Below are 27,856 nucleotides of genomic sequence, written 5' to 3'. Positions count from 1 at the left end.
GTAGTTCTAGTTGAAAGGACTCGGGGAGGAAGGTCGCAGCATAGAAAAATCTATAGTCCTGCCAGAGTAAAGGTGGTCCTGCCTAGTCTGTCTATTCTTGCGCTCCCGAGAGTCGACGCCCTATTTACGGCATTGTCTAACGGGGCGGGGATCGAACCTTTCGGTGGTGAGTCCGACTGCTTTTACCGTTGAGCTATTGAGGCTCGATTCAGTATCCAAATATATTTTTCTAAAGCTAATAAAATATGAAACAGACCCACCGAGCCGAAATAAACCAAAGTGTCGACATCGGAGTGATGTGCCAGATAGAACCGTCACCGCTCGAAAGGTCCAAAAACAAAAAGAAGAAGAAAAACGACGTTTGATTATTTTCTTTTTATTCATTTGTTTTAGTTAGTCATTAATTTTAGTTCCATCTTAGTTTGCTCATTTACCATTATTTGTAGTGTTAGTTGTAGCATTTGCATTTGTAGCATTTTTATATGAATATAAAAAATGGACTATAACTATACTATAATAGTCTGGCAAGTTCGTTGGTAATACAACACTTCCGTGATATGCGGGCGACAGAGGGAAATGCGCGCGTGTGTAATTGTGCGTGCGGGGAAGTGACGTGCATCAGTCGTCGGTTTTTCATTCATCGTTACACGACCCCCGACCCGCGCGGAACATCGGTAGTTTTACGAACGAAATTGCCAAGCTATATCTATACTTCTATACTTATATACTAATATGATAAAGAGGAAAGAGTTTATTTTATTTTTTGTATGGTTTGGTTCTGGAACTAACTGAACCGATTTGAAAAAATCTTTCACTGTTGGTAAGCTACATTTCGGAGTGCTATATTGTATCCCCATATTCCTATTAACTTATCATTATCAACCCATATACGGCTCACTGCTGAGCTCGAGTCTCTCAGAATGAGAGGGGTTAGGCCAATAGTCCACCACGCTGGCCCAATGCGAATTGGCAGACTTCACACACGCAGAGAATTAAGAAATTGTCTGATATATAGGTTTCCTCACGATGTTTTCCTTCACCATTTGAGACATGTGATATTTAATTTTTTAAAATGCACACAACTGAAAAGTTGGAGGTGCATGCCACAGACCGGATTCGAACCCACACCCTCCGAAATCGGATGCACAGGTCATATCCACTGGGCTATCACGGCTCTATTAACTTATAAAGAGGAAATATTGCATGGCTTTAAAACTACTAAACCGATTTGATTTTTTTTATTCTTTACTATTATTCACGGAAATGGGAACAACGCAGGTGAAACTGCGTGACATCTGCTAGTCTATACTAATATTATAAAGTGGAAAGATTTCATTGTTTGTATGTTTGCATTGAATAGGCAAATTGAGTCATGGTTACACGTAATACTTTGGTAGGGGTAGGGTAATGGTTGAGTAGGGGTAGGGTAGGGGTATCGTTGGGTAGGTGTAGGGCAGGGGTAGGTGTAGGGTAGGTGTAGAATAGGATAGGTAGGGAATGAGTCAAAGCGAAACTTGAATAAAAAGAGGACTTTTCTGGCCATTTCGATAGACGCAAAGTGTATCACCTGACTGCGCGTGTCGCTCGCTGCCCGCGGAGGCGACGTGGGTGAACTCTCTGGTGGCGCGACTCATGTATGACGTCATGCGGGACCCCAAGATGGTAGCACGCGTACAGAACAAGATTCAGAGGAAGCTTAACACAATGAAGGTATGTGATATATTGTGATGTATGATCATTATTATTATTCATTATCATCATCATCACGTTTGCCTGACCAAACCGGACCTGAGCAAAACCAAAAGCCCGGCTCGAAGGACCAAAAAAAATTGGCGACATAGTAAAATTTCATTTAGTATTTTATAATAAAATTTTATGCTGCAGTTGCCATCATTCATGTCGCCCTTGATAATAACGGAGCTGCGTCTGGCGGGCGCGTGCCCACTGTTGGGCGGCGTGGGCGCGCCCACGTGCGACACGCGCGGCCTGTGGCTGCACTCCAACCTGCGGTACGACGGTGGCGCCACCATCACCATACTCACCCAGATAAACCTTATGAAGCTGAAGGAGAAAAGTATGTACACTGAATATAATTATCAGCCTATTTAAATGACTCTGAAAGTACTACTTCATTATGTCTGACATTTGATCCACGACATATCTCATAAAGACTAAATGACTATTGGTCGAGCCGGAAATATGGCTCTCTGTTTCGTCCTGTCGCAACGAAAAAGAGAACGATATCTTCGGTTCGGCGCTATTGGTCGCCAATATGCCATTTTCCCTTGACGAGATATGTCGTTGTTCGCATACTATGCCTACTTAATCGTCTCTTCTATAAGAAAATACTCTAAGAGTCCAGGTCTGGTAGTGTAGTGACTAGGTAGATATTAAAACATTGATAATGATGATCTTGAAAGTAACATTTGTACATAGACTTTAAATCATACAAAATTATCAAGTATAAAAAATATTATTATCGTCGGTTTGGCTACTAAAGTAAATAAATCTTGGCTACTTGTGCATACCTAGCGTAACTTGCGTAGTTTGAATGGCGAATTTACCCATTTCAATATTATATACAATATACATTATACATATACAATATACATACCTAAATACCTAGTAAAAACATATACGAGACGTTTTACAGAATAATAATAATATTTTCCAGATGTAACATTAGAAGATCAATTGATGGAAACAAATGAAAATGTAATAGAAACTGAAATTCAGCTCGACCCGAGAGGATCGTGTGTTTCGCCGGATTTGAAGGTAAGTTTTATTTATTAGTTTGCATGCCATTTACTGTGGTAACGCTCAATGCTGCGATGTCGCAACTGTTATCGCCGCGTTGCAACGACTTGCGGTACGGACGGCTTCAGTGTGCTCGTGGCGTTCGAGCCGTCCACATCTCTTGTTGTGTAATTCTTTATGGGTTACTTGGGATAGGCGGGGAGAGTGACTTGAGTGGAAAAAGGGAGTGTTTATTAACAGTCAAAGGTACCTTTAACCCTACACACATCGTTCACAAATACTTGACTTCACTCAAGGTCATTCTCTGCCATTCTAGGGTCTTATTTTGGTTACAGTTTGATTTGTTAATTAGTTGTCCTGACAAATGTTGTGAATCATAACCTTTGTTCGACATTAGTTTTCTTATTTTTGTAATCACTTTTGAGTCTGCTAAAACAACGAATCGCAATGTACTGATAGCTCATTGTAGACTACAAGCCCTTGGTCAAAAATTACCTGTGAAATGAACCAACATGAATAATGCTTAAAAGGCTGTTACTATATCAGAAAATAACTCTGAACACTATACCGTCATTTCTGTGAGTAGTAGGTGAGTAAATTCGAGTGAATGGAATTTCTCGGGTTCACCTGTACCGCTCAGAAATGACGGCATAGTGCTCGAGAGTTATTTTCTGATATAGTAACAGCCTTCTTCAGCGTTATTCATGTTGCTTCATTTCACACGTAATTTTTGTTCAAGGGCTTGTAGTCTATTGCTTTATGCCACCAATAAGACAATTGAACAAAATGTTTAATGTGTTTAGAGAAGAAAACCCGCCATCTATGATTCGGATGCGGAAGACTCGGCCGAGTCCAGCAGCGACGACGAGAGCCCGCCGGTGCAGCCTGTCGACAGTGCTGAGAACATGCTGGTCTCGGAAACTAAGTGAGTACATCTATTTGAATACAGGGTGTCCCGTAATTAATAGATAAAACGCAAATGGTAGACACATCACCTAATAGGCTACTTGCCTCTTTTGTAAACATTGTTTAAACTGAATTATGGAAGTATTATAAGCTATATTTTATTTTGTCCCGTCAATAATAACCAGTAAAAAATTTTATATAAATGAAAAAATAACTACGTAACATTTTATCATTAGCAAGTGACGTCATTGATAGAGATAACAGCGTGATTGGCGTTTGCAATGATGTGATTATATCACGTCACCGCAAGCGCCAATCACAAACCGATGCCTTGTAGCGAATGACGTTACAGTTTATGATTGGCGTTTGCGGTGACGTGATAAAAATACAATTTTGTTTTATAAAAATATAATATGTATAAAAAATTTCATAAGAATCGGTCAAGTCGTTTCGGAGGAGTATGCGAACGAACATTGAACATGAGAATTTTATTTGAGATAGGTCATAATGGCAAAAACAACATCTATCATATTTAAATTAGCAAATCTTGTATATACTCTGTCTGGTGAATGAAGTATAACATCCTGAGGCCTCAAAAACTTAGCAACTTGTAGGCCAATTCGTTCGTCACACTCCCAATGGTCCGCCCGGGCCGGGAGAGGGATAGCGATGCTCCGCGCGCACGACTTCATACCCGAGCAGTCCTTCCCTCTGCCCCGCGCGTACGATTTCACATCCGCGCAGTCCTTCCCCTCTAGGAGAAGAGTTGGAGTGTTATCAACCAACTTGCCAAGCTATAGCACTTAATAATTGGTTTTATTATGGGTATATTTTTGCTTTAGCTTGGCAACACCTGAAGGCGGCTCATCAAAGAAGAAATTCCTTCGTATGGTGGACAAGATTGCTACCAATAAATATTTCCAACAGGTAATCATCGTTGTATGCTTAATTATTATTTATAATTAAAATTAAGACTATCTAATGATGAGTTTTCTCATTTAGACTCTTTAGATGTAATTAAAAAAGCATGTTTCAAAAAGTATCAATAACAGTACTTCGAATATTCTTGTACTCACTATTTCCGATGTTCAATGCTTTGAAATCTTTATTATATTTTAAGTATTTTTTCGGCAAAATATTGTCTATTATTATTGTATTTTCTTTAAATTAGTAGAATATTGTTTTGTAATAATTGTTTTTGACAAAATAAAAAAAAAACTCATGTTAACTTAAACGCAATCAACTTACAATATCCTATACAGGTAACCGACTACAAGTACGTGAAGCGCGCAATGGAAGGGCTATCGAACACGGACATAAAGCTGCAGCTCGAAGTGAACGGGCTGGAGGGACGGCTGGCTATAAACTTGCCCCCGCCGCCGCACGACCGACTGTGGATTGGGTATGACAACATCCTAGAATATCATCATTTTCATCATCATTAATAGCCCATTCTACCACAGAACAGCTAGACACCGTGAAAATTGACATTGACTGGACATCGACAACATAAGGACAAAACGATGGCAATGTGGACCGAGACGTAAAAAGTAGAATGAATGCGGAATGGATGAAATGGCGACAGGTCTCAGGAGTACTATGTGACCCGCGAATGCCTCTTAGACTTAAGGGTAAAATATACAAAACGGTTGTAAGACCTGTCGTGCTGTATGGATCAGAATGTTGGGCGGTGAAAGGGACGGATAGTAAACGAATGCATGTGAACGAAATGCGTATGTTGAGATGGATGTGTGGTGTGACAAGAATAGATAAAATAAGGAATGAGTATATAAGAGGAAGTCTGAAGGTTGCGCCAGTGACAGAAAAATTGAGGTTAGCTTGGTATGGACATGTAATGCGTAGGGAGGAAAGTCATATTACTAGAAAAATGTTGAATGTGCAAGTGGAAGGTCATAAGAGGAAAGGAAGGCCAAAGAAGAGATGGTTGGATTGTGTGAAAGAGGACATGTGTGTAAAAGGAGTGGATGATGAGTTGACGAGTAATAGAGACGAATGGAATAGATTGACATATTTTTCCGACCCCACTTAAGTGGGATAAGGGTAAGGAGATGATGATGATGTTGTCGATGTCCAGTCGACTCGCACAAAACGTTTCGCATCGACGTTTCTATTAAGGACAGCTAGGATGTGGAATGCCCTTCCGGCTTCTGTGTTTCCTAACACTTATGATTTGTGCACCTTCAAGACAAGAGTGAATAGGCATTTTCTAGTCTCCAACCTAGACCTCATCATTGCTTTCCATGCATGTAGTCAAGCGCAAGTCTGTTAAGAATAAAAAAAGCCGATGGACGTCCACTGCTGGACATAGACCTATTGCATGGACAAGCACAACGTTCTCGAGCCGCCAGCATCCAACGGCTCTCTGCAACCCGCTTGATGTCCTCGATCCACATATAGGGGGTAATAGTACAAATAAATCTAATGTTATAAAGAGGTAGGTGTTGTAGGGGGTAATCTCTGTATTTACGTCCCGATTTTCAAAATTATTTTAAAACTAGAATTTTAACGCTACATTACAAGTGTCAAGCTCGATATTATTATCCCCGTATTCTCACGGGAACGGGAGCTACGCGGGTGAAACCGGGCGTCGGCTAGTTTGTCATATTCTTAGAGTTAGTTTTGCAGGAAATAATAATATTTTATCTCGAAATATTATTTTTATCATAGTTATGATATGTTGCAGGTTCTCAACTAACCCGCAACTGGTGCTCAAAGCACGGCCGGCAGTGGGGGCAAGAGCTCTCCGTTTCGCGCACATCTCCAACTGGATAGAGCAGAAGCTCACTAGAGAGTTCGAGAAGGTTCTCGTTTTGCCCAACATGGAGGACATCATTATAGATGTGCTCACACCTACGCCTGTTGAGTTCCAATAAAATAAGTGACTGCTCGTTTACAAGTTTGAGACAGTTCTCATTTTGCCCAACATGGAGGACATCATTAAAGACGTTGAGTTCCAATAAAATAAGTGAGTGCTCGTTTAGAAGTTTGAGAGGGTTCTCGTTTTGCCCAACATGGAGGACATCATTATAGATGTGCTCACACCTACGCCGGTTGAGTTCCAATAAAATAAGTGACTGCTCCTTTAGAAGTTTGAGAGGGTTCTTATTTTGCCCAACATGGAGGACATCATTATAGACGTGCTCACACCTACGCCGGTCGAGTTCCAATAGAATAAGAGACTGGTCGTTTAGAAGTTTCAGAGAGTTCTCGTTTTGCCCAACATGGAGGACATCATTATAGATGTGCTCACAGCTACGCCTGTTGAGTTCCAATAAAATAAGTGACTGCTCGTTTACAAGTTTGAGACAGTTCTCATTTTGCCCAACATGGAGGACATCATTAAAGACGTTGAGTTCCAATAAAATAAGTGAGTGCTCGTTTAGAAGTTTGGGAGGGTTCTCGTTTTGCCCAACATGGAGGACATCATTATTGATGTGCTCACACCTACGCCGGTTGAGTTCCAATAAAATAAGTGACTGCTCCTTTAGAAGTTTGAGAGGTTTCTTATTTTGCCCAACATGGAGGTCATCATTATAGACGTGCTCACACCTACGCCGGTCGAGTTCCAATAGAATAAGAGACTGGTCGTTTAGAAGTTTCAGAGAGTTCTCGTTTTGCCCAACATGGAGGACATCATTATAGATGTGCTCACACCTACGCCGGTTGAGTTCCAATAAAATAAGTGACTGCTCCTTTAGAAGTTTGAGAGGGTTCTTATTTTGCCCAACATGGAGGACATCATTATAGACGTGCTCACACCTACGCCGGTCGAGTTCCAATAGAATAAGAGACTGGTCGTTTAGAAGTTTCAGAGAGTTCTCGTTTTGCCCAACATGGAGGACATCATTATAGATGTGCTCACACCTACGCCTGTTGAGTTCCAATAAAATTAGTGACTGGCTGTTTAGAAGTTCGAGAGGGTTCTCAATTTGCCCAACATATAGGACATCATTATGGATTTGCTCACACCTGCGCCGGTCGAGTTCTAATAAAATAAGTGACTGGTCGCTTGGAAGTTTGAGAGAGTTCTCGTTTTGCCCAACATGGAGGACATCATCATAGGCGCTCACACCTACGCCGCCGACGGTGGAATTCCAATAAAATAAGTGACTGCTCGTTTAGAAGTTTGAGAGAGTTCTCGTTTTGCCCAACATGGAGGACATCATTATTGATATATGCACACCTACACCCTATGTGATCAACGATCGTTTTGAATGGTATTTCTATATCTTTGATATAATATAATAGTTAGGAATTATACCAGTTATTAGCTTTGGCCTGATCGCTGTAACAAAGTAAATCAACATAAAATAATAATATTGAACCTTTCTTTGCAACATCTCTTCCTAATCAATTTTTTCATATTTTTACCATAAATTTCAGCATATACCACGATTGATTAATGCAAAAATTTAAATAGTTGTGATGTATTTTTTCCCCAATTTCTTTGGGTTATTTTCTGCCCACCGCGTCGCTACTTGTTACAGTATTCAGGCATATCCCATACAACACGCCCAAAAACGTGTCATACAAAAATGAACTTTATGTCGTAGTGCGTGGATACGATTTTCAAAAAACATGGAAATATAGATACTTTAAACGCTCTGCGTGAGTCATTGCAAAATATATCCAATGCGTACCATTTAAAGTCCACATTTGAATGTCTGTGTAGTAGAGTTTCATAAAGTATTTTTTTTAAGTCGTCAATATTACGATTCCTAATTTGATCAGTCATACTTTATAATTATAATATAAGGCTTAGAAGCAGCGATTGTTGCATTTATTTGATACTGCTAGTTGTAAACTTATTTATATTCTTATAGTAGGGGAGCCGAAGAGGGGATTTATGCAGTTACTCGAGCGCGGCAGATAAACTTAAGGGAGTATACCTTGCACGTTGTTGAGTACCTCCACCAAGTATGAGCCTTTAATATTGGTGAGTACGTTTAGGGCAACCAAAAATACCTAACTTCATAAATACCAGCACGTCAGATTAAGATAAAGTAGGTGAGTTGATAGCCAAAAACTGCACATTTTGAAAATCTGATGATTTGAGCGTAACGTAATGGAATGGAAGGGTTTCTAAGTTACAAAATAAAACCCTTATATTTTAGTTCTCGAGTTACGCGTTTAATTTTTTACTTGTTTTAAAGGAATTAACCTTCTAATTAATCGTAAAAATTTTCTGACAATAATTTCAGTAAGCCAAAGTAATAAAAATTGCTTTTAAAGTCTGTAGTTTTTTCTCCACCGCTAAAAGCGAAAAAAGTAAACAACTATTTATTCTTCCTATAATTTAATCTACCAAATGCAATCGGTCCCCATGACGCTCGAGTAACTACAAGTTTAGCATCCCGGGCTCCCCTACTATTATTAAATTGTTCGACTGAAGAATTATATGTGAGTTGCTTTTGTAAACCTTGGTATATAATATGAAGTTGTATAAAAATTGTATGTTTACCTCTCGTGTGTTACCTACTTATTATATATAGAATAATTAAAATATGCGATTGTATATGTACATTATATGTATGTAATATATCTCTCTATACTTTCTGTAGTATTTTATATATTAACTTAAAAGTAACTCATGTTTTTAATCATAAGTAGGAATAAATTAGAAATGGTGGTATTTTTCATTTTATGTTACCGTGTATATGTAATAACTGTATACAATATTTAAAAATAACATTTCGTGTAAAAATTTGCCAGTACCTATTAGTGCGAATTTTTTTAACATTTAAAAATAATGAAAACTACAAGTAAATAACTAAAATAAACTAAATTTTAGGGTGATATTTCAAACAATTCAATAAAAACTCAAACATACACATTTTCGTACATAAAATCACAGCCAAGCTCAAAATAATCATCTCAAATAAAGAAAATACAACGTAAATAATGAAAACAAAAAAATAGTTAGGTTCCCTATAATATAAAATATGATTTTTTTTTTTTAATTTTTAAACTATCATTTGTTTTATATAATAATTCTATAGAAAATAGAATTTAGTTAGAATTATTATTGTTTTCTAATTTCACATAGTATTACTATTTTGGTATTAAGGATGTGAATTTTTTCTTTGAATTTCTTAAATATGAATAAATCTTATAAAATAAGGCAAGAAATTTCTAAAATATATTTACATCAAAATATAATTGTCAGAGCTTCCTAGAGATTAAACAATACTTTGACAATAATAAATTCCCAAAACACATTTATAAATAACTATAATATATACGTAAAACTTAAATTTCAAAACGGCAATAAGTAGGACAAGATACCAATTTACATCAATCTTCTCACATAGTGTTTTCTTATAAAATGTATATAATTATTTTAAACAATATATTGTATTTAATAAGTAAAATATAATACAGTTTTTACATATTTCAACCTAATTAAAACAATTTAATTTATTTTACTTCATTAAAATTGATTTATCGAATTCGAGGCAGTATCATATGATTTGTATGGGTAAATTTGTTATAGCTTGGCAATTTCGTTCGTAACACTTCCGGTGGTCGCGCGGGCCGGAAGGGGGGTAGCGAAACCCCGCGCGCACGACTTTATACCCGCGCAGTCCTTTCCCCCGACGCCCGCTTATCATGGGAGTGTCATCAACAAACTTGCCAAGCTATAATAATACAATTACATAATGATACAGATCTTCTTCCGTTGTTTAGTTGATTAAAATTAATTAATATAGAACATTGAATAACCTTTTTTTTAATTTGAAAAAATAACCAAAGAGTTTTGGAGTGGTTATCATATCAGCTCTTGTTTTGTTTTAGTATACATTATATTATTGCATAATATGTTTATAGGAATCACGATGAGGGTAGACAGAGGTAAGTTGGGATCATGTACTAATAAATTTAAACAGTGTTATTAATATTTAGATTTATTTATTTTTAACCGTTGACTGTCTTTCTAAATAATAAACTTTATTGTAATGGTACTGAAGGTTTGATCGCGTTTGTTCACTGCCAAATAGCCGCAATCTTAGAATTGAATATTTCCTTTTGATTTTTAAATAGTACAAGTAAAAAAAAATAATCTAAGTACGCTTTGCAACCGGTCGGGTAGGTCGTAGACAATTTCATATAGTTAGTTTAGACTATATCATTGATTCACACATCTCGTGTAAATATTAGAAAAAAATGTCGAATTGTTGTTATGATTGATAAGTCATCAGATTTATTTCATTTACGCTTGCGATGAACGGGGAATCAATGCTATTATGGTTACGGTGAGGAGCGAGGGGGAGCGCTTAAGGAGCATTTTTATATTGAGAATAGATAGACAAATCAAGCAGTTAACCAGCTTGGTTTTAACTGGCAAATCTCTACTTACGACAGGGCATTAAGATACAGTGTGTATCTATTTGGGGCGTCGGTAATCTTCATGTGACTATCCTGGGAAAACTGAAAATGGCCACTGATGCAGAAATCCTACATAATAAGACCTCTTTCTCAGCAGATTAAGCCGTTGCCCGTCATAAAAAAGAAAAAAATAGGTCTCATGTACGCTGGCTACAAGAATAAACCGCTATAATCATATTACATCCACTGAGAAGAATTCACATCACACAGATGCTTTGCCAATTTTTTCTTTCTGCTACACGATAGTTCCAAAACCAGCGTAAAATGCTAAAATATTCGTCTCTTTATATTCTAAACTAAATAACTGAGACTCTTAACTTATGCCAACTATCCCCTGCTTCCCCTAAGACGCGTCCTACGAATCTATAGCAATTGCCCCATCTAAATCTTTAAAAATAAATCGCACAACAATTCTTGCCACTTCGTTTATTTTATTATATCGGTATTTAAATAAAACAGAAGGCATTATGAGAAACTGATAATGATGTTTTTAAATAATAAAAAAGTAGGTTTTAAACCAAAGGCTGAACGTATTTGCTCATGAAGTTTTGCGACTATGTTTTGACTGATATTGGTTTCTGTATAAATTGATATCGTAGGCGGAGAAACTAGTAAATTATATGCTAGATATGTTTTGAAAAACGTATCTCAAAATATATATATATCGTTATAGTACCACTCTTATCTGATCTACCCCTCTAGCCAAATGGCACGTCGATTCTCTTTCTGCGATCGCTAACGCTTCGAAAACTAGAAAGATGTATGGGAATGACATTTGCTATAACTAAATGTTAAATCATATATCATATATAGAAAATCAGTTTTTATAATATTGATATTTATATTGAAAACCAAATAATTAAGCAGGTCGTCGGACTGATGTTCGAATACGAATATCGTGTGAGTTTTGTTTTGACAGCCACAGGTCATTTAATACGAGTTGTCGACAGTGACTGCCCATGACTGATGCAATTGACTTCTGGGCCCAGCCCCACGCACACGATTTTACACCCCCACAGTCATGCATCCCCCGTCGCCCGCATACCATGGGAGTGTAATTAACGAGCTTGCCAAGCTTTAACGTCGTGACGAATTCTCTAGTTTTTAGTTTTTTGTTTTTTTTTTCTTTTTTTAGTGATCGAAGAATTGGCATGCCACTTGGCTACAGGGGCAGATAAGTTTGTGGCGCTATACGTGAAGTTATTGTGTATTGAATCTTTTTAATTGAAAGCGATGTACTATTGGTCGACAATATGTTTTTTTTCTTCACGAGGTATATGTCATTGACCCATGCCAAGCCTTACTGGTCTATAAGTTTCTCTGTCTACGATACTCTGACTCTCCCGTACTTTTATCGTGCTATCTCGTATGATTTATATCGATCGACACCAATGATTGTCTTATGAAGGTTTTTGGATTAATGTTTAAGATTTTTCTATTTTCAAATTATATTTATCTACGAGTATGTATAACCAAAATTTAATGTGCATTTAAAATGTACTTTATATTTATTATTCTTATTCTATAACATATCACAATAATGTAAATTATGTACCTGTTACGAAAATATAAATATATTTTATTCAATATTTTGTATTTCTATAATATATCTGCGTAATATTTGTTATTTTATGGTAAGATTTAATTTTATTCTCAGTTTTCTTTGCTTCTGAAGTTATAAAGCTTTTGTACAGTGTATTTTATTTTTTTTTATTATTAAATTATAGTTATGTATATTTATAATACTTCCTATATTACAAAGATATTACCTACTCTTATGTATTGTCTGAAAAATTGGGAGTTATATGAGTAATATTAGTCAAATAATTATTCTTTGTTTGTGGTATTAGGTGCGCCAACTGGGCACAAATTATTTTTATGATTTCAATTAGTAATTTAATTAGTACTAATAGTAGTCGGGTCAACAATGACAAAAAAAATCGAAAAAAATCCTGGACCTGTGTACATTCGCAAGCTTTATTTGTGCTTATAGCTTGGCAACTTCGTTCGTAACACTCGATGGTTCACGCGGGCCGGGGGGCGTGTAGCGATGAATGAAAAACCCACGACTGATGCACCTCACTTCGCCGCACGCACGTTTTCACACCCGCGCAGTCTTACCCCCCGTCGCCCGCATACCATGGGAGTGTAATTAATGAACTTGCGAAACTATAATAGAAGAAGACTTGCAATTGAACATAATATTAATATTATTGAAAATGTTTACTGTTTAGGTTGATAAACGAAAACAGACTTTAAAAATAATAAATAATGAAAAAAATTGTAAATTATTATTATTTGTTATACGATTAATCAATGTTTTGTATTGCTCTCTGACTTTCATGAATAATAATTGCATTATTAACAAAGGTAAAAAGCGTATAACCCGGTTGTCGGAATTTACATTAATTTTTTTACCCTATTTAATATAATTAATTAGTTTTATATTACACCCTTTTCGCTAGTGATTGATTGCTTTTTACGGGTACGTAGATGGCGATTGTGTATTTCTTTGCTTTAATTATTTAATTGTTTTTATTTAACACAAAACACCAATACGTTGCTAAGCGCACCTCAATATAATTTAAGTGTTGTGTGAGTTCTTTTTGTAATATTTTTCTACGTTAGAAAGGTATTTTTATGAAGCTTATTTAATAACTTTGCTAATAACATTACCAAAAAGACAATGTCTTACGTTTATTGGGCTCAGAGGATTAATAAAGAATTTTCATCTATCAATTTATATTGAATTTTCGGTTGAAAATGTAAGCCTGATCCTACATTTATTGCAAAAACCAGTTACATGCGGGAATTAGTTAATTTTTATGTGCTATTTTATAACACCAACTTATGTGCTTATGATTTTATTATATAAATCCTATGATTTATCATATTTGTACATTTATTTGATTGTAGCTGCGATCACAGTCGTCGAAACAACAAAATGTACCAAAAACATACGCTATAATAATTGGTATATGTATATAGTTTATCAAATTATAAAGTGTTTATGTGATATTATATTATAGTTAAGAGTTAAACCGTGCCGAGTAGTTTTTCTATGTGGTATCAGTTGTGATTTTGTCTATAAATAAATTGCTATATTTAATATGATTTTTTATTTTATTGTGTACTAGCGGATGCCCGCGACTTCGTCCGCCCTTAGACCTCTTTAATCCCGCGCTTACAGTAGTATCGCTCTTCTCTGCTCCTATTGATCGTAGCGTGATGAAAATTATACTTAAACCTGCCCAGGAGTATGAAGAATAATTGTACCAAGTTTCGTTGAAGTCCATCGAGTAGTTTTTGTGTCTTTATCGAATATACAGGTAGACAAAAATTTTAATGATTGCATTTTTGGCATCAGTATTGATCACTAATCACCCCCCCCCCACCCGATAGTTTTTTTGGAAATATATTTCATGTACAGAATTGACCTCTCAACAGATTTATTTAAAGTATAGATTTTCTTCTACAGACAACCGGTTAGCAAAAATAATCCAGCAGATCCTCGGAAGTCTTTGCTACAGTAGGAATTCTTTGCTTAAGCGAGAATTCCTGACAAGGCCAACAAATCAACGGACTACAGTTCGTTTCATGTAGGATGCTGCGGGTGACAGTTCGTTTCACTCTTCAAAGTGTTCGCGATTCACGATAATAGTACGTATTATGAACGACATATAGGCGACTGTCACCATACCTATGCTACGAGTATCTGAAAAACACTTTAGTAGGCAAGTAAGTTTAAAAATAAAACGATTTTTTTTATATTTTTAAATTATTTTATTCATTTCAACAGTTGACATGAAACAATGTTTTATCATACACATAATACTCGTATATACATTTTGCACAGGCACATAACGTTCGTTGTATATCTATATCACATGACAACTATCATATAACTACGAGACAAGAATGAAGTGCTCAAATTGTTAATTATTTGTATACTTGTATACAATATATGTAAGTATATTTATAAAGTTATAAAAAAAATAGCGTGGTTATGTTAGACGGGTCAAAATTTAGGATTGTAGGTTTATGTATTTTTAACGCTAAATCATAATAAAATAAAATTATTTTTTCGTCAAAAATTTTAACACACACAAACACCGAGACACGGTATTTTTTATAACTATTCCATATTGCTGAAAACAGAAAATGACGTCTAATAATGATTTTAGTAATTTTTTTGTGAGACCTGAACATTGGCTACTTCATATCATTCAATATTATTTACAGTGTAATACCGCAATTATGGACCCCTAAAACATGATTTCAGTTTCTTTTTTTTTTAGAGAATATTTGCCATATCTTTTTAAATATGACCAATATTCCCATTCGCCTCCAGTTAGACGGGATAGACTGTTAGGAGTAGGTACGACAATACGATCTCCGGGCGGAGATCGAACCACCACCCCTCGGTGATAAGTCCGATCGCTCTTACCGTTGATATATTGAAGCTATTGAGGCTATTAAACTTGTACTTAATGTTTTAAGAATACGGTTTATAATTAAATAAAGTCATCAAAAAATTTCTAAAGATTACTCATAGGTCTTTAATATACCTAAGTATAGGTATTAACTCATCGTGCAGTTCATTACTTGTCTCCAATATCTCTCTCATACATTATTTTAACAAATTATTAAAAATAGTTATATTTCACAAAAAACTTTGTACATGAAACTTAATATAAATCTCATAAAATATTTAACTTAGATAAAATACAAGAATATATTTTTTATCTATTTATATAAATTATATTAGAATAGAAATTTATTTTATCAAATATATTGAGAACAAAATATTTATATATTTGTATTGGTTTAAAAATAGATTCTTCGTTGGAAGCACTTTTAATACATAGTTATCGAAAATATATTTTTACAATTAATTTCTTTGACAATGAAATTGTCTCAAAATTCTCATTTTATCTCTTAACTGTATAATTGTAAATTGAGAATCAAATACATATATATTTGTATTGGCTTAACAATAGGTTCTTCGTTGGAAGCACTTTTAATATATACTTAACAAAAATATATTTTTACAATTAATTTCTTTGACAATGAATTGTCTCCCAATTCTCATAATATCTTTTAATTGTATATTTGTAAATATATACATTTAATACGTAATGAAATATATTAAAAATAGAAGATCGATAAATTGCTTATAAAAAAATAAAATAAGGTCAAAGAATATTAAAATCAGAAGTGGGATTAATATTAATAGGTGCTTTTGTAACTACATAATTAGACGCTCAATCTTAATTGTATCTTATTTTCAATATGTACATAGTTGAGATCAACCTTGGCGTTATATTTATATACAAGCTAAATATAAAGATCTTATAGATTTTGGCACTGTGGACCACATTTCACTTAAAAACTAAGTATCGATATATTGCAATAAACCTACCTAACATATAAACTTTATAATAAACTATACAATATTGCATCTTGATGAAGCATATAATATGGCTATATGTCTTTGCAAGCGTTTAATATTCTATGATTTATATACAATTAAGGCAAGCACATATAAGTCAAGATTATGTGTTAAATTGATTTTTATTAGTTTCCTATATATTTTGGATTAAATTAGTTTATACTGGAACTAATTCGATTTAAATTAAAAATAAGTAATAGGTAAATGATGACTTGATTTTTTTAATGTATGTAGGTACTTGACTTAAATGTGCTTATTTCTTTATTTAAACATTTATAATGGCATCTACATAATTATAATCACAATCACTTAATGCACATGTGCATAAATAATAATCATTATTAATAGTATCCAAAGTATTTACATTGTACATAATTATATTCTTAATAAAATATTTTTTATCTCAGAATAATATTTTTTTAAATAAAATAATACTCGTACTTTTTAATCAAAGAAATAGTTGTAAGCATTTGTTTTTTTTTTATTTACATGTAGAATTTTGTTGAAACATTAAGAAGTGTCCTTTTCCGTGTTTTATCTATTATATGGTATCTATGTATCTATTACTACATAGACTAGCGTTTTTACTACGCTAAAATTCACAAAAAGCAATAATTTTATTAAACTGCTTAGACTTGGACTTTTTTCTTTTGAACATTTTTTAATTGCGATAAAGAATACGCCCATACATTTATTTGCTACAAATACCATGGACCATGATGATGACGATGGTATTTGTAACATAGTTTTTTTAGTATCACAACTGCATGTCATCTATGATTATATCAGTTTGGATCGTGCCGCGATGCAAGAACCAGCTCATGACTAAGGGCCCCGTATGGGTTCGAAACTAGTCGGGCATACTCCGACGTAATATCACGTGAGTTTTAGCCGTGTTTCATAATCAATTAATATGAATAACACTCACGATAGTTTAAATTCTAAAATGATTATAACTGTTTTATGGTCAGCAAGCGAAAAGCTTTTCTGTCTCCATTTTTTTTAATTAAGCTACAATCTCGTTAAACAATGAAGAAACAAATCAACGTCACTGATATGTCTCGTATAGAAAAATACATTGTCCACCAAACGCAATGAAAGAGAGAGCGATGGTTACGACTTTGCCATTATTGGTCGCGTTTCCCTTGTCATCTAAGGTTTACAAATAAACCGATGATATTTACTCTTGATTTAACAAACCCATGTTGTGAATACATGGGTAAGAGCCCCCACTCACTTACAACTTTTAGTTGGCCGACTTACCGCCAGTTTCTTTATGTAAAGCTAAAGTAACAGTAAAAGTAGTAAGTAGTAAAGAAGACTTTATTTTTCCGTGATTAAGACCGTCACTTTTGCTTTATGACGTTACTTTGGCCGATTAAAGAACAGGTATAGCGATGTATGACAGCCCGCACATTGTCCAACTAAATCACGCACAATTACAAAGTCGCCCAACTATCGGCCAACTAAAAATTGTCAATGAGCCTACCCTGAAAGTCCATCAATGCTGCAAAAAGCAGTGCGCAGTTCCCTCAGCGTTCCGCCTCTCGACCAACGTCTTCCAGTCGTGCAGTCTCGGCGCACACACGAGGGAGTACTTGCCGAGTCTGCGGCGCGCCATGAGGAAGAACTCACCCGCGCCCGCCGCCGCGCCGCACGCGCGCGGTACGTGAACGTGCGCGTGCAAACCGCGCGTTTTCCGGACGCGCGTGCGTTTGTGGGGCCGACGGCTCGTCTGCTCTATGCTGTTGTCGATTTCGTACCTGATGAATGAATATAATTCATTAGTTGATTTGAAAACAAATATAAATTCTCTTAGTGTTTTTCAGATAGCAGACAGATGGTGACAGTCACCAGAGTGGCTAGTGGGCGGTTTCAATGTTTTCATACTGTGACGATCGCGCAACCGAAAACGCGAATTTCTAAGGAATTGAAACATCGCCATCTAGTGGTTTTTTTCTTTAGAAATTCGCTTTAACAGTTACGCGATGGTCACAGCTGTATGACGTTCAAGAGTGATACGAATTATCACCCGTACCATCCTATAAATAACGAACTGTAGTTTGGTTTGATTCATCGGTCCGATATACGTCGGTAGGTTAGGATCCCTCGCCACTGGTACTACAGTGGCCTAACGTGGATCCTAACAAGTCAATTCTCATTGGTTTACCTTTTAAACATCCGAGATTCATATACAAAGATATTCATTATTGTAATATACTTTATACGCTTGAAATAATATTACCACAGTATTACTACAACACGTCTGCGCGCCACTAAAAACAAATTCTAAGTACTTATACGGGAATCCGTTGCTTTAGAGCTTGCCTTTTACTCGCGTACTATAATCTGTATTTACTCTAATAAAAACCCCAAAAAGTACATTGCTCGACTAGACTATTTCACGCGAATATTTGTCCTTCGGCAAAATTTCATCTTCGCCACTGCTACGTAGGAACGTATGTGTATTAGTTGTGAGATGTTACCTGTAGTACTCGTCGTCGTCGGCGAGGTCGCCGGCGTCGTGCGCGGCGGTGGCGCGGACGAGCTTGGTGAGCCGCCACGTGAGCTGCGTGGTGTCCAAGTCTTCGCGCTGCTCGCTGCCCACCATCATACCACGGGACACTGGAATAAAACATCAAACTATAAGTCAAATGAATAGAGCACCCAGAACTCGAACCATTAGCGTATTTCTAGGATTATTTCTTAGACCCGCTGGCCCTCGTCATCAAGTCTATTATATCAGTACGAGTATCATAATAGAATTCCATATCAGTAACCCAGAATCCTAGGATAGGCACAGGTCCATGCTAAGGTGCCCCCCCCCCCCAAAGTCGTTGCCCATGATCCAAACCGTCGAACTCACGAGACAATTAAACCACCATCATCACCATCATTAACAGCCGATGGAGTCCACTGTTGGACATAGGCCTCAGTATTGAGCCGCCAACATCCAGCGGCTTCCTACAACCCGGTTGATGTCCTTGGTCCACCTAGTGGGAGGCTGACCAACATTGCGTTTTCCGGTGCGGGGTTGCCATTCCAGGACCTTGGGACACCAACGTCTATTGGCTTTTCGAACTATGTGGCCTGCCTATTGCCACTTCGGCTTCGCGACTCGCTGAAGTAGGTAAGAGTATGTCAGTGACTTTGGTTTCTGAATAGATCACTCAGAAATACTCCGAGCATAACTCGCTTCATCGCCTATAAATGTAATTGTTTTCTCTAGCTATGAACCTATAGTGCCCGGTACGAGGTATTATGTTTGTGAAGTTAGCAACAAATGACTACTGCGCAATGATTCAATAACAGTACAAACGGCACGGGCAGGGTGGGTTCGCTTCTGTACGAATGCGCATACTCATTCCGCAGCTAACTTCACAAACATAAAGATTCGTGGCGTGGTAGTACCTACCTACCTAACCTAAAAAGAAAAAGTAAGAATATCGTTGGACATATATAAGTGTAATTATTAAAGAAATATAGCAATTAGTTATCTCTGCTATTCGATCTAAAAAAATTTACACGCGATGTAATTACGTGTGAAAAGACCCAATTTTTAAATTGCCTCGAGGAACTGAGGCGAGACAAAAAGCTCGCCGTGTAATGACACCCCGCCATTGTGCGCCCGACTATCGCCTAAGTCCTAAACACTCCGACACAATAGGACTGACATCATTACGAAGCAAAAAAACTGTTCCCGTCCAGATTTGTTATCGAATAATAACTGTCACTATTGTCCTCGTGGCGAGGCATTTTTGCTAACACGTTATAAATAGACTTACCAAGTCTATCAGATTATTCGTAAATTCTACCACTGTAGCCAGGTGACACGTGGATTCTGAGACGAATATCTTAGCATTCCATGGATTCACCGTGCGGGTGCCGGGTCCATCGCGTGGTAGAGAGAAAAACTCCGAGCAGAGTCCTGAACTTGTGACTACAGGATGTAGGGTTAAGGAATTCCTTGACGATCGATCAACACTCCCCGTTCTCTGCTCGTGTTTTCCCTGCCTAGCCAAATTTGGTACGATCCTATTAGAGCAGCTTTAGATACTCGTTCTAATATAGAACTAGCTGCACTTCTAGAGAGGCCAAGGTCTTTAAGCAAGTTATAGAAAGATTTTGCTGGTAATCCTCTCGCATCTACTTCTACGGCGTACAGACTAATTACATAGCCATTTTTAGTTAGTTCATATGTTAGGTCATAATATTTAGTCACTTTTATACTGTGGTCCTTCGGAATGTTAGTCTCACAGTAAGCTCTACAAGTACTATTCGCTTAGTTCTACGATCGCAAACGCTTCGAAAACTAGAAAAATGTATGGGAATGACGGATCTTGATCACGTCACCTGTCGATAGCAAATGTCATTCCTATACATTTTTCTAGTTTTCGAAGCGATTGCGATCGTAGAAAGAGAAACAACTTGCCACTTGGCTACAATGGCTGTATTGTTTAAATACAGAACCAAAGTTATTCTTTATTTTGTAGAATATTGTGGTAGAATTTAAGTCTTAAAATTAACCTGTTGTTGTTATTATAATTCTTAACATTTTAGAATGTGATGATAGAATTCGGTCTTAAAATGTTATAGAAAACCAAACATCGAAGATCTGCCTTAGGAACGCTTACCCTCGTCAAAACCCCTGAGCACGCACTGTCTTGTTATTGGTCGGACGCAGGATGCTTCGTATGGCCTTAACTTCCGTCGTTATTAATGAATAAGTTTCATTGTCTTTATATCCTGTATTGTTATTGTTTTTAGGATAGAATGGTTATAATTATTAGATTTCTATAATTTATATTAAAAGGTCAAATAAGCTAAAGTATTCCCCGAAATGATCTTTGGATCGAATTCGTTAGTTTTTCGCCACGAAAAGACAATATATCAATTACATATTACTTACAACTCGAACTAGCATTGCTATCTATCGTTAACAGGCTTCGGTCTTAAAGTCAAAGGCCAATTTACAAACAATTAACTTTTACTGTATCTAATAATTATAACGGACACATTCAATTGTCTTGTTTTATTGCATCCTATCGTTGAGACTATAAGTGCACGCTGATTTTAATCGTAGACGAAGAAACCCTAACCTAATATGTACAATTTGTGTCACACAAAAAGTACGCCGACGGTTAATGCACTATGACACCCAGTAAACTAAATATTTTAATTAACACAGTCGGGAGAAAGTAAACACAGTGTACAAAGTTGTATAATAATTTGTAAATAGGGGAGTTCATGTTATTTTGTTAAATGGGTAGGTATTTGTTTTACATTTTACATCTAATTACCCAATTTACTTTGAAGAAAATTGAGGTATAAATCTTAATCCATGTTAATAAATTATGAGTAGATGGTTTGCGGGATCCCCCTCCAACTGCCAACAACCTCACATCACATCTGATTATAGTTGCAAAACAGATTGCAGATTAAATTGGAACAAAAAAAATAGTTATAAATATTGCATTAAGGTGCTTTTACGGCTAGGATATACGATTAATAATATTGTTCACACATGTTATCCTTTAATAGCTGAATTATTCCAGATTCTCTACGTTTTCACGTAAACGTCCATTTATCTGTAGAAACATACCAGTATGTAAGTAATAAAAAGTAAGTAATACCGCGTGCTACTTCATCGCACTTTTTTCGTGAAACACAATATAACTTATTTTTACGTCTTTGTGTTTGATGAAGTAAAGATAAGTGAATAGTTGTAAAAGTAAACGGTCGTCAACCCCGCCCCGGGCAGATAATTACAGTGGAGGCTTTGACTAACGAGCCTCGATACGTCACTCCAACGTTTCCAGCCTCGTTCCGACACTCGCAGTTACAATTGTAACTATTGTTATTTATCTTATATATCTATATATTTATAGGCGTATAATTTTGGACTAGAAAATGCCAGTAGAAAAAAAAACAAAAAAAAACTTATTTACTCTGGATTTCACAACTGTAGATTAAGTATTTCCACAAATTCATCCTCCACCAATGCGTTTTTTTTTTATGTAATCAAGACTTATACTCTAGTTACGATTAGGTGCTTACTTATAAAATTATCACCATCACTTTAGAATATTTTTACTGAATGAAAATTCAAAGCGGCTACTTATTTTTCTATCAAAAAGTTTACAAATTTACCTACTGTTTTAATATAATAAATAATCATGATTATTTTCTAGGCCAACGAACCGCATTGAAATTATAATAACATTTCCTGAAAAGTACATGTAACTAATGAGAACCCTTTATGAGAGAACGCCTTTCCCTACCAAAAAAACGAGAAAAATCAGTTAAAAAATTATTGCAATAATCTCGGCAGAAATTTTCTACTTACATGTACCTACTTATACATGAAAAAAAAAACAAAAAGGGAAAAAATACGCGTTTAATAAATTTTAAAGTCGCTCAAACATAAATCAAATGCTAATACCGTCGCAGCGAGACGCCGTCCTCATTCCACCGATTTCACGGACTCGAGAAAAAATATCAACAATTATTATGCAGGATGACATTCAAAAACTACAATGATACATGCTAGAGGCTAATACCGGCCGCCCACCGCTCCGAACCCTATGACATAACCACCATTATAATCTATCAAGTAATAAAAAAACCATAAAAAAGTATCCTTCGTATACGCTCCCCGTAGCGTCGCGTGCCTTCGTACTAGTTTATCCGGTATGGTGTACTCGTCACATGCTTATTATGGTGGTAAAGTGAATCTAAGTAGTCATCCCATACCCTCGCTGCATATGTTAGAGCTTCCGTACATAGACCGGTACGAATAGGTATGAGTCGCATTTTAATCTCAGCACGTTCTAAGAAGTTTGCGCGGCGTTACGGTAATGGTGGATCCGGTGTTGATTTATAATACAATTTATATTATATTTCTCCATTATAATAAATTATAAAAAATGAAAAAATTATAAACATTTTTTTCTAAATGGTCTAGGTTAGGTCAGGTTAGTTAAGACCACGGATATAAAAGCATGCTAGTCTTTTATATCCCTGGTAAAAGTACCTACTTTTTAATTTTGGTGTTATAAGCATAAAGTTTAAATTCGAATAAGACTTGTTATGGCGAAAAGTTCGCCGACGAGTGTAAAATACCGGAATCGCACGACTGATTAATCTAAAGTTTTTTTATAAGTAAAACAATACCTGGTACTGCAAAAAGTTGAAATAGATTTCTGCCAACTAAATACGTATTTCCTCAAAATAAACCCTATTTACGTCACAGGCATTAAGCCTTAAAACGAGTATGCGGGTTACGCAACGAAAACTGATACATCAAAAATAGACCTACAGCAGCAAAAAGTCGTTTAAATAATGTCAAACAAATGGTTGCAAGTCCACTAATTTACAACAAAACAAATCTGCCTCCATCGCTTCTCAACAAGTGTGTATAACTAACGACCCGACGGATAGCAACGCAAAAAGTTTTGTAAAAAAAACCCGCTAATTCGACTTCGCGCGTTGTCTTTATAGTATAATTTTTAAACTCTAACGTGTGCTCATAATTGGTTGCTACGGCATATTTCTTGGTTGCAAAACGGTGAGATAATAATTTAAATTTCAAAAAATTCAATTTTGCGACGACGAGAAATGTCGGTTACGGCGACAAATTGCGGTGCGGTCGCGGAGGCCGGGCTTTATTAACATTCAGGAGCCACTTCTCGGCGTTGGCTTATTATCGCGGTGGTGCAAGCTTCCATAATAATCAGCTGATATTATACGGAAATTAACAAAATGTTACATTAGCGGTCGCAGGATACGAGATTATGCAATTTGCAACAAACTTTTATGTTGGTATATAAACATTATTAAGATGCAAATGATTTCGCGATAAAATATAATGGCTTTCGATATAAACTGTAACATGTTAGCCAATACCTACCTACAATAAATTGGTAAAATACTCCTCTTCGTCAATGGACATCGGACATCTCCTTACTTAATTCAAATTTACAGCTATTGAATTTTAAAGCTATGAAAACGAAAATTATTTTTTGCACAATAATTTAGAAAAATAAATAAAAAGAATAACGATGTTTTCAATTACCTGTTTAAGCTCTTTTCAAACCATCGTTAAGTTTCGTAGCAACTAAATTTGTCTCATATTGTATTGATATATTATACATATACCTACACTATACAATATAATATCTACTATAGAAATTAAAAACAAATAAAAATACTTTTAATTGAACCTTAAGCTATCTGTTACCCTGGTACTGTGTTCAATGCTTTTGTATTGCGTGACAATTTCTGCTAGTCTACTATAACTTGTAACGTAGGTATAATCATAAAAAAAATAATTAGGTTGGTACACTTACCCAGATCACTAGTACAAAACGCCATCTCTAGTTCAGAATCAGAACATGGCCGACAGTCAGCAGTGGCTGGATCATAATGTCTCCTGACAAGCGGCCGGGCCTCGTATCTGAAGAAGGCCACTCGTCTCTTCGTCCCTTCCTCGGGCTCCGCCTCCACGTACAACGCCGCCTGTCCGTGTCTACTGCGGAAGCATCGCAGCTCCCGGACATCGCCATCATCAGGCGCGTATAAAGGCACAAGTCTTCGGACGCCTTCTACGAAAATTCGCGCTGGGAATCTCTCTGGGGCTCCTGTAACATAAACAAATATATTTAAAGATACATACAGCGGAATAAAGAATTTTTGGAAATCAATTAGAAATAGTATAATACCTATTAGCTGGTTGCCGCTGCATGCTGGCGGCTTAAAGACGTGGTGTTTGGAAGTCCTTACAAAAGCCTATTCTTCAGTAGCAATGCATCTTGCTGGTAAGTAGAGCCGAGTTGAATTATACTAGAAGTCAACTTTACCTGACTCATAAGCTGTATATTCTGGGAGGGTCAGGCCTTCTAATGACCCTGGCGCAAAATCGAAAGCCTCGCTCGTCGGCCGGTTGAGGGTGCTTGATAGAATACTAGAAGACCATTTTACCTGACTCATTAAGCTGTATATTCTGGAAGAAGTCGGGAGTGTCAAGCCTTCTTGACGCAAACTCGAAAGTCTCGCTCATCGGCGGGCAAAGGGGGCTTGAATAGCAATCGCAGCGCTTCCCGCGGGTAGAGCCACGATACACTGGCTTCTCTACAGATACACTACGAGTATACTAGAAGACCACTTTACCTGACTCATTAAGCTGTATATTCTGGAAGAAGTCGGGAGTGTCAGGCCTTCTAATGACCTTGACGCAAACTCGAAAGTCTCGCTCGTCGGCGGGCAAAGGGGGCTTGAATAGCAATCGCAGCGCTTCCCGCGGGTAGAGCCACGATACACTGGCTTCTCTACAGATACACTACGAGTATACTAGAAGACCACTTTACCTGACTCATTAAGCTGTATATTCTGGAAGAAGTCGGGAGGGTCAGGTCTTCGTATAACCCTGACGCAAACACGGAAGTCTCGCTCGTCGGCAGGTAGAGGGGGCTTGAATAGCAGTCGCAGCGCTCCCCGCGGGTAGAGCCACGACACGCTACCCTCTCTACACCGCAGGTACACCGGCGTGACTGCCCGCTCCGTGCTCGACGTCAGCCCGCTGCAACAAAAAAGCCATTAGCGACAAGATTACCCGTAATGGGACACGTAATCTGCCCATTAACATGTTTTCTTTTACTACTGTCATGTTTGGTGATATCGATTTGGTCATATTTAACATGATACACTAGCTCGCGTCGTCAATCGCGTTTAATTGTTTTGTTGAAATCTCGCGCGATTAAATAAATGTCTTAAGCTACTATGTTCTGCTCTGCAATTTATCTCTGTGCCATATTCAAATTTTATCCAAATCTTTTCAGTTGTGAATTGTGATGTGTTTATTGAAAGTATGCGGCAAAATGCTGAGTTGGGGCCTTTTTCTAGGTTGTGCCACATATTACAGGCCATTCTTTAGTGCTCCACTGTTTGAGCGGACAGTTAAGCCATAATATGTTATAATTTAGATTTAATGTGATATGTGGCATTACTTAAAAATAAAGATCTTTTCTTTCTTCTATCTTTCTTTCTTTTTGATGCGCAATATATTTTTGTAGTACAATACAATTTTATAGTTATCTATAAGTCAGTAATTTTATAAGTTCGTTCCAATTTGAAGTTTTCTATGTCATAACTTTTAAGGGATCAAAACTTTATTGAAGTCATCTTGTGGAGTTGTAAGTAAAACGAAAAATCTTTCCTTAATCTGCTTTGTTTTGCATCTTTTCATAAGTCCTTTAATTCACTTTGCAATTAATTATTCCCAATTATATTTTTAAACTGTTATAAAATTGAAATTCTAGTGAAGCAACAACATCCACAAAATAGTGACGTCAACAAACCCATTTTGTGAGCTGTTACCATTCCAATATCATAGATGTCAAGCGAAGAATCACGACCGCGCCCGTAACATTCGTTTCGGGTAACATAGAAAAAATTCAAAAGAAACGCGAGCGGAGCCGCCAGCAAAAACTTATTACAGGTACATAAAAAGCACGAGTCATTTTTACGGTCATCAGATAAGAATACGGTGCAACTTGCAAGCGACAGATAACGGCACGCGACCAACGCGTTTAGAAACTCGAACGCTCCAAGCTGACCGAAATGAATGCTGCACAATACTGCCTACTTATCTCGGATCTCGTCACGTGGGCAGAATTTCTGGAGTAGCGCCTACGCCCTGCCCACGACTCCGATGGCCGGTCCGAACCTAACATAAAACTAAGATATACGACTAAGGGCAATGGGCCTGCTATAAAAGATAACATGCCTATAGGTAGGTACGCGACAATAAAAAAGCTACAAGCCTTTTATGTAAAACGCATTGTATTGTATGTGTGGCCGAGCGAACGCCCCTTTATTAGTCATGTTGCATCTCAGAAATTCAGTTGAGATTTATATGGCATTGTAAATGAGCATGTTATTGAATAAAAAAGGCTTTCCGGGAACTCGGACGTGGATATACAAAGTAAGACTATTGTTGGTGACCTCTGCATGCGTATCTTTGCGTACACGTAATTCTACTTTATGAGTTACTTAAGTAGAAATACCCAACTTGAGTATTCGAAAGTATAACTACCTTTATATGCTAAAGTTGGGAGAGAATAGAAAATGTGAAGCTACTTTTAAGTTTAACTTACTAAGTCCTTTTCTGTGTCCTGTTTTTTCAGTGTCTACGAGTTTGTCTTATACCCTTTATAGACGTTCATTCTTTATTCATTGAACTTACGTTTACGGACGTTTTTAGATATTAGTTTTTAGGTTTATACTTACTAAACTACATAAAATTATTTACCTATCGAATTTTATTGGCAATTCTGT

The 27,856-nt window shown here is 36.6% G+C and overlaps 2 protein-coding genes across 2 annotated transcripts in view; one reads left to right on the top strand and one right to left on the bottom strand.

Annotated features, from left to right (window-relative positions):
- Positions 1-14,184, top strand: part of LOC112044774 (testis-expressed protein 2) — a 33,098-nt gene extending 18,914 nt beyond the window's left edge. Inside the window, exons 15-21 of the mRNA XM_052884261.1 lie at positions 1,552-1,710; positions 1,885-2,074; positions 2,675-2,775; positions 3,561-3,682; positions 4,506-4,590; positions 4,926-5,065; positions 6,368-14,184. Of these exons, the coding sequence (XP_052740221.1) occupies positions 1,552-1,710; positions 1,885-2,074; positions 2,675-2,775; positions 3,561-3,682; positions 4,506-4,590; positions 4,926-5,065; positions 6,368-6,557 (987 nt within the window). The 3' untranslated portion in view covers positions 6,558-14,184. The remainder of the gene's footprint in view (positions 1-1,551; positions 1,711-1,884; positions 2,075-2,674; positions 2,776-3,560; positions 3,683-4,505; positions 4,591-4,925; positions 5,066-6,367) is intronic.
- A 645-nt stretch (positions 14,185-14,829) lies between these two features.
- The window catches only part of LOC112044780 (meteorin-like protein), a 58,502-nt gene continuing 45,475 nt past the window's right edge, over positions 14,830-27,856 (bottom strand). Inside the window, exons 2-5 of the mRNA XM_024080736.2 lie at positions 25,888-26,099; positions 24,871-25,161; positions 19,009-19,147; positions 14,830-18,285 (exon numbers count right to left, since the gene is read on the bottom strand). Of these exons, the coding sequence (XP_023936504.2) occupies positions 18,024-18,285; positions 19,009-19,147; positions 24,871-25,161; positions 25,888-26,099 (904 nt within the window). The 3' untranslated portion in view covers positions 14,830-18,023. The remainder of the gene's footprint in view (positions 18,286-19,008; positions 19,148-24,870; positions 25,162-25,887; positions 26,100-27,856) is intronic.

Source organism: Bicyclus anynana, chromosome 11, assembly GCF_947172395.1.
Source record: "Bicyclus anynana chromosome 11, ilBicAnyn1.1, whole genome shotgun sequence".
NCBI classification, from domain to species: Eukaryota; Metazoa; Arthropoda; class Insecta; order Lepidoptera; family Nymphalidae; genus Bicyclus; species Bicyclus anynana.
The sequence above is the reverse complement of the archived record's forward strand: the minus strand, read 5'-3'. Positions and strand labels throughout refer to the sequence as shown.